The sequence below is a fragment of the Neofelis nebulosa genome, chromosome 13 (genome assembly GCF_028018385.1).
Source record: "Neofelis nebulosa isolate mNeoNeb1 chromosome 13, mNeoNeb1.pri, whole genome shotgun sequence".
NCBI lineage: Eukaryota > Metazoa > Chordata > Mammalia > Carnivora > Felidae > Neofelis > Neofelis nebulosa.
In genome coordinates this window covers 83,638,123-83,650,986 of record NC_080794.1, presented here as the reverse complement: position 1 = coordinate 83,650,986, position 12,864 = coordinate 83,638,123, and the positions used below count along the sequence as shown (strand labels likewise).

Sequence of the window (12,864 nt, the reverse complement as noted above, 5' to 3'; positions counted from 1 at the left end):
AACCAATACCGTCAGTTAGTCTCTGGCTGTTACATTATTGACCATCCCAAGGGCTTCACTTTGATTTAGCATCTGATGGATAAGTACAGCCGGGTCTGTCATCTGGCTCTGTGTGCGCGCGTACGGGGACCGCGCCAGCCCAGGGATGTATGGGCCACATGTGCCCTCCCGCACCGGCACCAGGAGAGCGCCACGCCAAAGGGCGCCCGTCAGCCGTGCACGGTCCGTGCCCCCCCTGTGACGCAGCCCAGTCGGCTCAGGGGCCCCGCCGATCCAGAAGAGGGCACCAGGGAAATGGCACAACTCCAACAGATCACTTTAGCCAGGACTGAATCCCCAACGTACACCAGAATAGGCATAATTAAACGAGGCAGTGTGGACTTAAAGGTACAATGTCATCCCCACCAGGCCCTTGATGGAGGGAGTTTTGCTTTACAGAAGCCTTTTTATGAAGTAAATTACATTAATTACCAACGTTTAAAAACATCCAACATTTAAGGGTTCTGAATCTCTGATTTATTAGGCAGCACGGAAATAACAGGTTTAGATTATTTTACAAAAAAGAGCTCAAGCTGCTCATAAACAACCACGGGGCTTGCTGGGGTGGGGACAATTCTTCAGACCACCGCACGAGGACACAAAGACTCCTCACCCTACACAAAGTCAGCATGAAAGGGCACACAGACAAGTTGTTTTAAGACAGAAAACTGGGAAATCCACATACTAAATAAGGTGTCCACAATGACTATAACGCATCCCTTAGGGGATAAGTATGCATTTGTAGGAAGCAAAACAAAGCTTTCCACAGAGAAACCACTTTCACGAGATGATTACGTGGACCTGCAATGAAGAAAATACATTTCAAAAGATGGGTTCAGACTTGCACTAAGTTTCCACTGAAACACTTAAAATTAAGACCTTTCTCTGTTATCAAAAGAATTTTTTTAAAAACACGTCATAGATCAATTTCAGTAGACATCCAAGTCCCATTCAAAAACGTACATGTGCAAAGAATACATATGAAACACCAAAAGTTTGACAACAGAAATACTATCTGGAACCAGCTAGAACAGGCCAAGCCAAGTTCGTGTTCTGCTTCAGGGCATTCCATTAAAGTGAATCTCATTCTCACTATAATTTTTTTTCTTTTTAACCTTAATCACCAGCGGCTGGGCAACTGAAATGGACATGAGAACTATATAAATGTCAGAGAAATATGTAAACCTCATTAATGTTTCCAAAAATTCATTTAGAGATAGAAACAGGTCCAAATAGATGCCTGTCTAAATGTACTGCAATTACGTTACAATTATTTTTCCAAATACACAGATATGCTCTGTCTTTTCTCAGCTCATTACTGACTCAAACAATTTGCCCTTCTGGGATCAATTGTTTGCTAATAAATAATTGTTTACAGTCACAAAATGAAGTTAGGAGGTTTTCTTATTAGTTTTCCTTCTGCACCCTAATAAGATTGAAAACTAGCTGATTCCCAGGAGTCTAACCTTAACCTCGCTTTGTTGAACAGCCCAGGAAACGATGAACCATCTGCTTCGGAAAATAATGGACGGCCAAGAGGAAATACTGTTTAATTGTAGATTAACCTCCTCATGAGGCAGTCTGAAGCAGCTTTAGAATTAGCAACTACAACCAGCAAAAGAAACAAATGGCTCAAGAGCCTTTTCCTCCACCATTTAAGGTCCAGAAAGAATGCAAAGGGGTTTTTATTACCTGTATTTATTTACAAACATGTTATTTCCACAGTGGAAACAAAAATTATCAAGGTCAAAACTGATTCTCAAAAGTGCAATCACTGCCCTCCAATTTTGTTTGCCCGAATACCTTTAATGCAGCAAACCATCAACCGTCTCATGCACTTAAGAGTGTTCGGTTTAAAAGAAAAGAAAAAAAAAAAAAAAATCAACAAAAACCACTTTTCCATTATTTTCAGGTTCTTATAATATTAAGATTAATATATTTCCCTGGTTTCTTTGTTATTAGTAATAAATCCACCATTAGGCAGTACGAATTGTTTTATTATCATCAACATGGCACTTAAGTAAATGAAATCTTGTCAAGTACATGGTGACCTACAAGTTCAAAAGAAAAAAAGAACAGCATGAGATCAAAATGGCCGGCCAGGACAAGAAACACAAAAGTGAGAGATTAAATGCAAACACAGCCCTTTATCCGACAGGCTTCACATACTAAGTCTTTGCTAAAGTCAAATCTGTAAAAATATGCATCATATGAAATATTTAACACTCTGCCCCTTCTCTGGGACTCAACCAATTTAGCAAGGGTGTTAAACCATTTTAACTCAGAAAAGTAGAAGAATCTTGGAAACATTCGGTCATTCTATATTTACTGAGGCCTGGGTAGAGAGGGACAGGGAACAGGGACAAAGACCCGCAGGGGCAGGTATTTTATGGTTTAACAAGCGCCTAAGTATCAGTTTTCCCTTAGGCCTGGTACAGGTAATTAAGTAAAGAGCTTTGCCCTGTTGGTACCAAAAAAAATGTCAATTGTTCCTCTCTGTCAACAGTTACAACCAAGAGCCAAAGACAGCTATGAAAGTTTCAAAACTACGGAAATCTGCTATTCCAGGCAAGGCCACATTATTCTGGGTTTCCAGTAAGACCCGAAGGTCATTCACTTTGTGTAAATATTAAAGGAACAACCTCGGTGGAGAGGAAAGATTTTTGGTGGTTCAAATTCTCAAATATCTTAAACAGAGGCGCTAAAATAAATTATTCTTGAATTCCTCAACTTAATTTTGAAGCACTGTGCTAGTAATAACTCCAGAGATTCAAATAATAGTGCCTATTCAAGAAGAATGAGAGTTTGACATTCTTCTCTGCCCAACAACTGGGCACAATTTTATCCATCAGACGTCTATCAACCTACGGATATTGAAGGCTTGGGAGAACAAGATAAAATCAACTCCAACCCTACAGTCAGCTGTAATACCGAGCAGGCATCAACAACGCTATTCATGAATTTAGAAAAATTAATAAATCCTGGGCTGAATGCAAGCAAAGGCTCACGTACAGGTGAAGCATACTCACTTGGGTTTTGTTTCGGCATCTGTCACTTGGCGAATGAAGATACCATCTTCAGGATGTTCCGTGTCATCCATTTCATACATATACGATGATGCTATCGCGAGCGTGGTCCCATCACTACTGAAGGCAAGCGACGCGATGCTGGTGGGGTACCGGTGGAACTGGCACAGTCGCTTTTTGTTAAATGGATCCCAAATGTTGACAAATCCATCAGAGCCACCTACAAGTCATTTCGAGAGAGGTAAAAGGGTTCTTAAAAAGCAGACACAGAAAACAAAACAAAACAAAACAAAACCCAGGACCTTTAACGGTTAATTTTTTTTTTTTTTTTTTAACGTTTATTTATTTTTGAGACAGAGAGAGACAGAGCATGAACGGGGGAGGGTCAGAGAGAGAGGGAGACACAGAATCTGAAACAGGCTCCGGGCTCTGAGCTGTCAGCACAGAGCCCGACGCGGGGCTTGAACTCACAGACTGCGAGATCATGACCCGAGCTGAAGTCGGACGCTCAACCGACTGAGCCACCCAGGCGCCCCTAACGGTTAATTTTTAAGGTCACATGAGTGACCCACATTTTCCCCACAGAGGATCACATAAAATTTCTGCTCCCTAAATATCAGAAAAAGCAAGCACAATTTTTTTTTAAACTCTGCCTAAGTATAAATGCCTCATGTTCAATTACAGCAAAATCTGTTATCTCAGTGATGCGATGCAGGTTCACCTGCCATCCCGTACCTGTAGCAAATGTATTATGGATGTTGTGAAAGGAAATGGCATTGACCGGGTAAATCTGCTCAATGTTATTCTCCTTTAGTCTGTGACACTTGAAGGCATACTTCTTCTTCTGCACTTCAGGGCTCGGGTCCAAGTACTCAACTGCCACTCGACCTTCGATGGAGCTTAATACATAACCCTGCCAAGAGGGAAGCAAAGAAGGACAAACCTGGTGACTCCAGCTTCCCAAAACAAAGCACTGATTCCCAAATTCAACCTGTGCTAAAGACGGTTATTTCAGAAATGAAAGGTAAGTACAGCCAGGTTTTAACCAGGTGTAGGTTTTTTTTTTTTTTTTTTTTTTTTTTTTTTTTTTTTTTAATTCTAGGAATCTAGCTTTTGTCTTTTTTTTTTTTTTTAATTTTTTTTTTCCAACGTTTTTTATTTATTTTTGGGACAGAGAGAGACAGAGCATGAACGGGGGAGGGGCAGAGAGAGAGGGAGACACAGAATCGGAAACAGGCTCCAGGCTCCTAGCCATCGGCCCAGAGCCTGATGCGGGGCTCGAACTCACGGACCGCGAGATCGTGACCTGGCTGAAGTCGGACGCTTAACCGACTGCGCCACCCAGGCGCCCCTAACCAGGTGTAGGTTTTAAGCTGTACTAACAAAGCTATGACCATTCCAAAACTTAAAGAACATGAATACCTATTCTATAGAAAAAGAACAATAAATCTATCACATCTGGTAACTTTTTAAAATATAGACAAGAATCCTAAAGGGCTTCAGTATCATTTATTCGTCCTGTCCAGAGGGGGCTCAAATGGGGCTCAAATGTGTTCCATCAGCTGGATATAATTTGCTATGCCCTGGGCCTCTCTACCTCCAACAACTGTAAGAAGGGGGATTCCTCCAGTGGGGGGATCAATGATCCAAATGAGCTAGAATGCCAGCCTTCCATCTCAGTCATCCTGCCCCTTACACTGAACTACAGCAAGCTGAGCTCACACATAAACGACACAGATTTTCAACAATGTTCAAAAGTGGGTTACCATTTCAAACCTTTTCTCACCTTTCCTTGGAATGACAATATGTCAAAGAAACTAAAACATAAAATAAGGAGTCTGTATTTGATTTTTTTTTTTTTTTAATTCTTCAAGGTATGAAAACAAATTATTCCTGAAGAACTACTTAGGGAGAAAAAAAAAAAAAAAAAAAACAGTGAAATCTGAAACTTCCGTGACCCACTAGAGATAGTCTAACAAAGTTTTAGATGTGACCTAAAAATGAGATTGATAAATGCAAGGATATTTTAATCACATGCTTAGATCTAGAAAAGTTTCACATAACTGCCATTCCTTATCTTCAATGGAAATTTACAATTTCCTGAGAAAAAGAACAGGGATCACCATTTGAGGCACTAGCCTTTTGAGATAAAGGGCCAAGAGAATAACCAGCATAACTGCATCCAGCTCCTCAACCATGAAAGGACAGCAGAAGATTCCAAAGATAACTGCCGTTTTTAATGACTTTTCCTCTTGTAAAATTCTTACAGCAGCTGACCACACCACCAACTCTCCTTCAAACTTTCAGGATCTGAGGGGAGAAGGGGCTCAGTAATAAACAGGGCAGTCTTGTTTAGCAGTGATGACAAGGGAGGAGAACCTGTATATCAAGAGTAAGTCATTATGTAAAGAGCATGGCCTCTCTAACTTCAGTGGCTTTTTTTTTTTTTTTTTTTTTTTTTTTTAAATCCAAGTGCTGCTGTCAGACCTGCTAAAGAACTCCATTCGTGTTAGGGTTACAAAGAGGCCAAAAAAAAAAAAAAAAAAAAAAAAGAGAGAGAGAGAGAGAAGAGCCAATTCCATAATCCTGAGTTTCCAGATCTAAGTCTGAATTCATGGGTTTGGTGAATGGAAATGTCTGCAAAACCCTCTTGGATTACCGTATACCTGACAAGCATCCTGGACCAAGGAATCAGAAGACCTCTGTTCCAACCATGGTAGATGATTTGATTTCTCTGAACGTCAAGGTCTTCTCTGAAACTGGGTTAACACACTACTCTGTAACACAAGGCTGCTGAAAACGTAACAGCAAATTCTAAACCACTACTGATTACAAACAAAAGAGAAGCGAAGCTTTAAAAGGCAATGACCAGTGAGATCCTCTTATTTTCAAACTGAAGAAGGGGGGGGGGGGGGGGACAGGTGCGCACCTGCTTGTTGGGAAAAGCCCGTATGCAGCGGGTCTGGTACTTGAGGCTGGACTCCCGGCGCTGCTGTACGTAGCCCATGTTCCGCAAGTCCCACACCAACACCCTGCGGCCTGCAGTGCCCACAATCAGCCGGTCTCCAGACACTGAGAGGGTATACACCTTTCAAGAAAGACCAAAACTCACTAAAGTCCACCTATTTGCCAGAAAATGATATTTGGTCCCCCAAAAGTCCACTAATCATAAAACCATAAAAAAGTTAGCCAATCAGGTTCTCAAACACCGGTATTAAATTCTAAATATTACAGCTTTACAAACCAAGTAATTTGCACAAAATCTTCAACCCAATATATTCTTAATACTTAGCGAGGTATTGTATTATGTACATTCTAACTCTGCAAAAACACTTTGGAAGATTTAATTCTCTTGGTGATAAAACAAATTATTTAACAATTTTTCCAGTCTTCTTGTTTCATTTAGTGACAATATAAAACCATAAAAACTACTCAAAAAGGAAACAATAAAGCCATAAAACAATTCAAGAAACCTCTCCACGGGCATCTAACTTTTCATAAGATAATCATTTTCAAAGTTATTTTTCTATGACCACCTTTTGAAAAAAGATTTCATGTTTGACTCTAAAAATCTTGATTTTTCTCAGCTGTCACACTGAATAAAATTAGGCCTTTCTAAGAAGAACGAAGAAGCCATCGTTAATTAGCTGCTTAGTTGCTTTTTGTGGCATATGAACTCAAAAGACGAGGACAGTGGTCTGGCATGTGACAAAGCACATTCTTGTGCCCTGATGTCATACTAAACACTCAAGACAAAGTTCATCATTAGTGAAAATTTAAAAAGCATTTTCTCCCCTAAAAGCATCTATCCCCCGCCCCCATCATGCCCTTTTTGCAGTATTACAACGACTTTTCGCAAAAAATTCCTTTATAACAAGTTACGGAATTTCCTGCAAGCAAGCATTTCAAGTGGTTTATTTTCAAACATGCTATTTGGGGACCAGACAGCAAACTGATGAAAAAGGTGGCACAATGTATTTTCCTGATCACGTTAAAGAATTTTTTTAAATCTAGACTTTAGATATATAATTGTACTCTGGTTATTACTTTCAACTAATAAGCAACTCTAATTGAACCTGATTTAGTATTTTAAAACCTGAAGAAACACTATTAAAAAATGAACAGAACCCAGGCCATGCAATGTAAGACACCTCTTTAACGTTCAGTGGTTAAAACACAAGGTTAGTAGCCACCAGTGTGTTAAATACATACCACCAACCAAAAATAACCAAGTTAGGTTTAACAATTAACAATCAAATCCTCTCCACAATCTGGCCTTCAAATTCAACCAACTAATCTGACTAAGGGAAATTACGAGGAATTAAAAAGATTCAAAACAGTAGATTTAGTTAAGCACATTTAAATAAGAAAGATGTAAAGCTTTACCAGTTTCTTCAAAAAACACATTTGCAGAAAACCAGAAATTAACCTAAGACATGTGAAACGCCAAACTTAAACACAGAATCCAGAAAGAGATCGATTTATACTAGCACGATCAGATTGGGAATTTTATCTTAAATCTTTACTATACAGGTGACACACAAGCTTCTAATAGGGCTTTCTATCCCCACTGATCGTAAATCAAGTGAAACCACTGTCATGCCACTGACTAGGTCTATACATTTATCAAAGAAAGTATTAAAAAAAGTGACATAATGAACCTTGCTGAACCAATAAGCAGCTTGATTCAGTGTGGCTGTCCATTATACGATATTCTGTCTGCAATTTATCACAGCTCTTAACATGTTACATACAACCATAAATCAAAACTAGAAACAATGCAATTATTTTATTCTGAACAAAGGTCTTGCCAGGAGTAGATTCGACTGTGATGTGACAAAAATAATGGCTCTTTGGATGCACTACAGTATATAATGATGGCTAACAGGAACTGAATAGTATATTTACACTAAGGAAATAGATTCAAGTGAAGGATACCTTTAAACTGCTAAAACAATCAATCTTTAAAATCAACTACCACCTGATAAAGGCTGATGAGGATACAGCAAGAATGCTCAATTACTTTCACTGTCCAGATGATAAGGTTAGAATACACAGAGTTTCAGTTTTAAAAAGCTTCCCTCAGTACAGCCTTCAAACTACATCTATCAATAATAAAAATAAATACACAAATGGCAAAAACCAAGGAATGCAGGACACCTTTCTCACCTCAAGCGATAACCCATTTCACCCTCTTAACAGTCCACTCAAATGAAACCTCGGGTCCTAAGTGAAAATGAGTGACGTTCCATCCTACTCCCTGGTTTGGGCATGTCAAACCCAACTTAAGGCAATCCAACGGTCTCTGCTAAATGACTTCTCTGAAAAGGCACGGAGTTGCTTCTCAGTCCTGGGATTTAAAGCATTAATAATACACAGCAGTGGGTTTATTTACTAGTGCCATCTAGCACAAAGAGGACAACAGGAAAAAAAAAAAAAAAAGTTAACCCACACACCAAAATTCATTTCCTTTTGCTTCAAAACATCTGTGTTGTAAAACAGACTCAATTAAGCATTCTATATGCCCAGCATGGGGTTTGAACTCACGACCCTGAGATCAAGAGTCGCCTGCTCTACTCACTGAGCCAGCCAGGCACTCCTCATCAACTGGTAGTTAACCTTCAAGTTCAACACCACCTTCAGCAAACATGTACCAAGTCAAATCACCCGTGAAACTAAAATTCTTGTTATAAAAGGAAAGAGCCTACCTTTTCAGGCTGAGAGAAGGTCCCTGCATTACAAGGAGTTCTGGGATCCCACAATTTAACCGTCTGATCCCAGCTCCCTGTAACCATCACATTCACTTCTGGACAGTATTCAACACATCTGATAGGGGCATCATGGGTTCCAACAAGATTTTCTACAGTGGGGGGGGAGAAAAAAAAAAAAAAAAAAAAATCACCCACCTTTACTATCTCTCCTGAACAAAGATTCCTCAAGCGAATAGAAGGAAACATTCATTAAACTGGAATGAATCCGCTTCCACCAACTCGATGAAAACGTCCGCACACGGAAAAATGTCTCCATGACTACAGTCATCCATTCCTCTGTTCACCTTACAATGCATAGTTTGATTCACTGGCATGACACATACCAAAGGCTGACTTGAATTTCACATTGCATTAAATGGGTGGCATAGCTGTTATTTTCCTCACTTGATTCTAGATTCCTTAAAAATCAGAAACCTTGTCAAACTCTACGGTTCTGACTTTATCTACTGCAGGTTCTGGCACACGGAGGTACGCAAGTATCTGCTGAATGAATGAATGAGTAGAGACCTCTGGTCTTCTGGAACTGGATAAAACTTGCTGCATTAGATTAATATTTATAAGAAACTTATTTACGTGGTAACAGTATCATCTGAAAGCTAGGGGATAAGGAAGGCAGGGAGTCTCAGGATGAGTCCCCTCGGCTTTCAAATGGTGGATCAAGTCTCCAATACACAATTTCCTTCCTTTCAATTTCAACTCTTCACCCAGTCTCATTCATTCATTCAACTAACATCTGCTAAATGTCTAGTATGTGCCAAAATCTACACCACATGCTAAGGACACGACAAAGATTATGTGGTCCTGCTCCTCAAACAGAAAAATCACCTATTTAAAAACATATCACTGACACACACACACAAATTCCTCATGAAGTTCGGCAATGACCTCCTGCGAATAAACAGCTAATTCCCTTAATTATAGTCTCCAGATCAAAAATCTTTGTATTTCAGTGTGTTTTTTCTCCTAAGTTTTCCAACAAAGAGGACCCAAACCTGCAAGCTAACTTACTGTGTGGAATAAGCTGCTAACAAACAAAACCAAACATCTGCAGTTCTAAGTTACATGACAAGGGGACTTTCATGAAATTTCCTCTTCTGAATTGTTTGGGTTTTTTTGACTCAATATTGTGTCCATCCTCTTTCCATCCTCCCACTGTCCAGCTCACCCTCATGTAGTCATATCTTTGTACCTCGCCAATTGCTTCAAGTACAACTCTACCTAATAGATGCATATACAAAAAAGACATTTTTTTAATGCTCCAAGAGCTCTGTGCATTTAAGTTCCATTGCACTTCTGCTCTGCTCCGAAGTTACCATAAAAAATTGAGTAAGTCATTTCCTACCTGCACCTTAATTAACTTCTTAATTTATTCAGTTAATTTCTTAAATTAACTATAAGAAAATGTGTCATTTTATTACTCATCCAATAAATGCAACTCAGGCGTATTCTAGGCTAAATAATCACACAAGTGGAATATAGAAGCTGGAGATGACTATTTTTATATCTAGTTTTTAAAAACCTATCTTCCTTCAGTCTGAACCAAAATAGCTTCAGAACAAAGAACACTCAAACATCACCACTTTCCTGGAAAATCCCAATGTACAGGACACTACTGTGGAATCCGGTCCACTTCTGAGGACAGGTTAAAATCATATCCTTAAGGGCAACTTCATGTAAAGACTTAGAATGGAGATCCTAATGGAACTGAATTTACTGAGAAAGTAAATGCACGGTATTTTGTGATCAGTAACTTACGATGATCATTTTTTTAAAAAGTCCTAAATTTAAGCCACTTTTACTTGTACCTGAACAACTTGGGAACTAAGCAATTCAGAAGCCACTTTTTCTAAATAAACATTTACACTTTAGTACCTGAGCTGAGAAAACAATAAACTGGTAGAAATGTGGCCATATTACCTTGATCCGTGTTCAAATCATGCATTTTCAATTGATGGTCTAACCCCCCGCTCCACGCATGCGTTGGATCCTACAAAATAAAAGTTTCAAGACATTTAAAAGTTATAGACATTTACACAGTGTTTCAAAATTCCGGTTCCTACAGCCATCTGTTCACTTTATGTTCAGGATGTGAGCTCTCTCTCTCACATACACTCACACACACACACACACACACACACACACACACACAAAACCCCAAGCGCACAAAAGAAAGCAAAAACCACATCAGCAAACTAAGAACTATTTCAGCACATTGGCTGAGAGGAAAACAGGCATTTCATTTCTATCTCCTAGTTGGGGAAAAAAAAAAAAAAAAAAAAAAACCTTCCTTTTTATAAAGCAACCAAATTTTACCGTCTTGGGGCAAATTTCAAATACAAGTGTCATGTATCCAAAAAGTTTGCAGGGTTACTCCACTGGAAAGGAGACCGAGTTTCCGACTTCTACATAACCCCAACGCCAAAAGTTAAAGTAAAACACGGTATTTGGCTCAAGACGGGTGTTCAGGAAAACGTCAAGAGCTACCCGAATGCCTACGGACAAAAGCTTCCACCCGATGCTGTTAGAAGGACGCTCTGAACACAGGATACCCGAAAACAAAGAGGGCAGGTGCGCGAACGGAGAACACGTACGTAGAAGGCACAGTCCAGGACGGCGCCCGTGTGCTGGTACTTGAGCCGCATGGAGTTGGCCGGCACATCGTAGAGGCGCACCGACGTGTCCCAGGAGGAGACCAGCAGGAACTGGGACGTGTTGGGGCTGAACTTCACCGAGGAGATGCCGTCCTCGGGTGGCTGGTTCAGTTTGAACTCGTTGGAACCGGTCATCTACGGAACAAGCGACCAGTCAGTCCCCAAAGGTCCAGGACGGGGTGCTGGGCTGGCCGAGCACTGGGGGGAGGGGGCGGGGGGGGGGGTCACGGTGAAGGGGTGCCTTGCCGGCAAGGGGCCGTCTCACCGGGGAGGGAACTAGCGAACGTAGGCTACCGGGCGTCTGCGCCTGCGCGGAGCGTGCGCGCCCACCGCGGTCGGGACTCACCCGCTCCTCCCCCCCGCCCCCGCTCAGCGCCCCAACCGGCCCGACCGCTACCGGCGCACCCCTAACTCCAGCCCCCAGCATAGCCCGCCGCGGGCTCCCGCAACCCGGCCCCTCCGCCGGGCCTACCGCCCCAGACGCTCCGAAAATAAAGAGCGAGATGGAAGCGAAACGGGCTCCCTGCGGACGGCTCTGGCAGCTCCGGACCTGGGGAGTCCCCGACGGGTCCGTCCCTGCGCCCAGTGGCCTCGCCCCGCTACCTTGGGCTCCCTTCAGAAGCAACTTGGCCGCCGCTCGCGGACGCGCCACCTCCTCGCTTCCCTCCGAGCACTCGCGGGCTGGGCGAAAGAGGCGGAGAGGAAGCTCCAGCGCATGGCTGCAATTGGCTAATTTCAAACGCCAACGTCTCATTCGAGGCCGCCAATTGGTCCGCTCCGAGGCCCGGCGTCGGTCAACCCAGTCATCTTGTTCCGGCTCAAAGGCAAACCACGGTTTTTCCGATCACGTGGTCTCCCTTTATCACAAGGCTGAGCCCCCCAGCCCGTGAGGAAGGAGTGGAAACTACAATTCCCAAAGAGCATCGCGCCAAGGCTGAGCTCACGCTCTCTCCCGCCCTTGTGCGGCACGCTGGGAAATGTAGTTTCCCTGGGGCCGACGCCCTGCCGGTTTTCTGGATAGTAAGTGGGATAGATGCTCTTTCCAGTTTGACCCTTAGGGTCCCCCCACCCCGACTCGGTCTCTCAGACAAAAAAAAAAAAATCCCATTTTGGTCAATACATCTATAGAAATAAATTATTCTCCCTTTCACTGGACATGCATATAGCCATGAAGTTAACCAAGAATTGGAGTGGAGAAGGAAATATTTGCCCTAATCATTTGCATTATTTTGCCCTGATTTGTTCCCATTTTCCTGGAGTTTCCACCTGTGAACGAGGGTCTCACATTTCCCATTGTCTTAAGATCTATCGATATCACAGAAATTCACCCTTATTTATACTAGGCTTTATCCCTCCATTCCATCTTTTTTGCAAACA

General features: G+C 41.7%; 1 protein-coding gene across 4 annotated transcripts; it reads right to left on the bottom strand.

The window, feature by feature from the left end:
• Positions 1-493: 493 nt before the first annotated feature.
• BUB3 (BUB3 mitotic checkpoint protein) lies at positions 494-12,205 on the bottom strand. Of its 4 annotated transcripts, none has more exons than XM_058698029.1 (8): positions 12,091-12,205; positions 11,428-11,622; positions 10,754-10,823; positions 8,774-8,925; positions 5,995-6,153; positions 3,801-3,978; positions 3,069-3,285; positions 494-2,090 (listed from the first exon to the last, which is right to left on the bottom strand). In XM_058698029.1, exons 2-8 carry the CDS (start codon positions 11,620-11,622, stop codon positions 2,075-2,077), a joined length of 987 nt encoding a protein of 328 aa, XP_058554012.1. In that variant the 5' UTR covers positions 12,091-12,205; the 3' UTR covers positions 494-2,074. The 4 variants fall into 4 exon arrangements, with proteins under 4 accessions (XP_058554012.1, XP_058554010.1, XP_058554011.1 ...); XM_058698027.1 differs by having other exon boundaries at positions 12,038-12,140; XM_058698028.1 differs by having other exon boundaries at positions 494-840; positions 12,038-12,139.
• Positions 12,206-12,864: the final 659 nt, after the last annotated feature.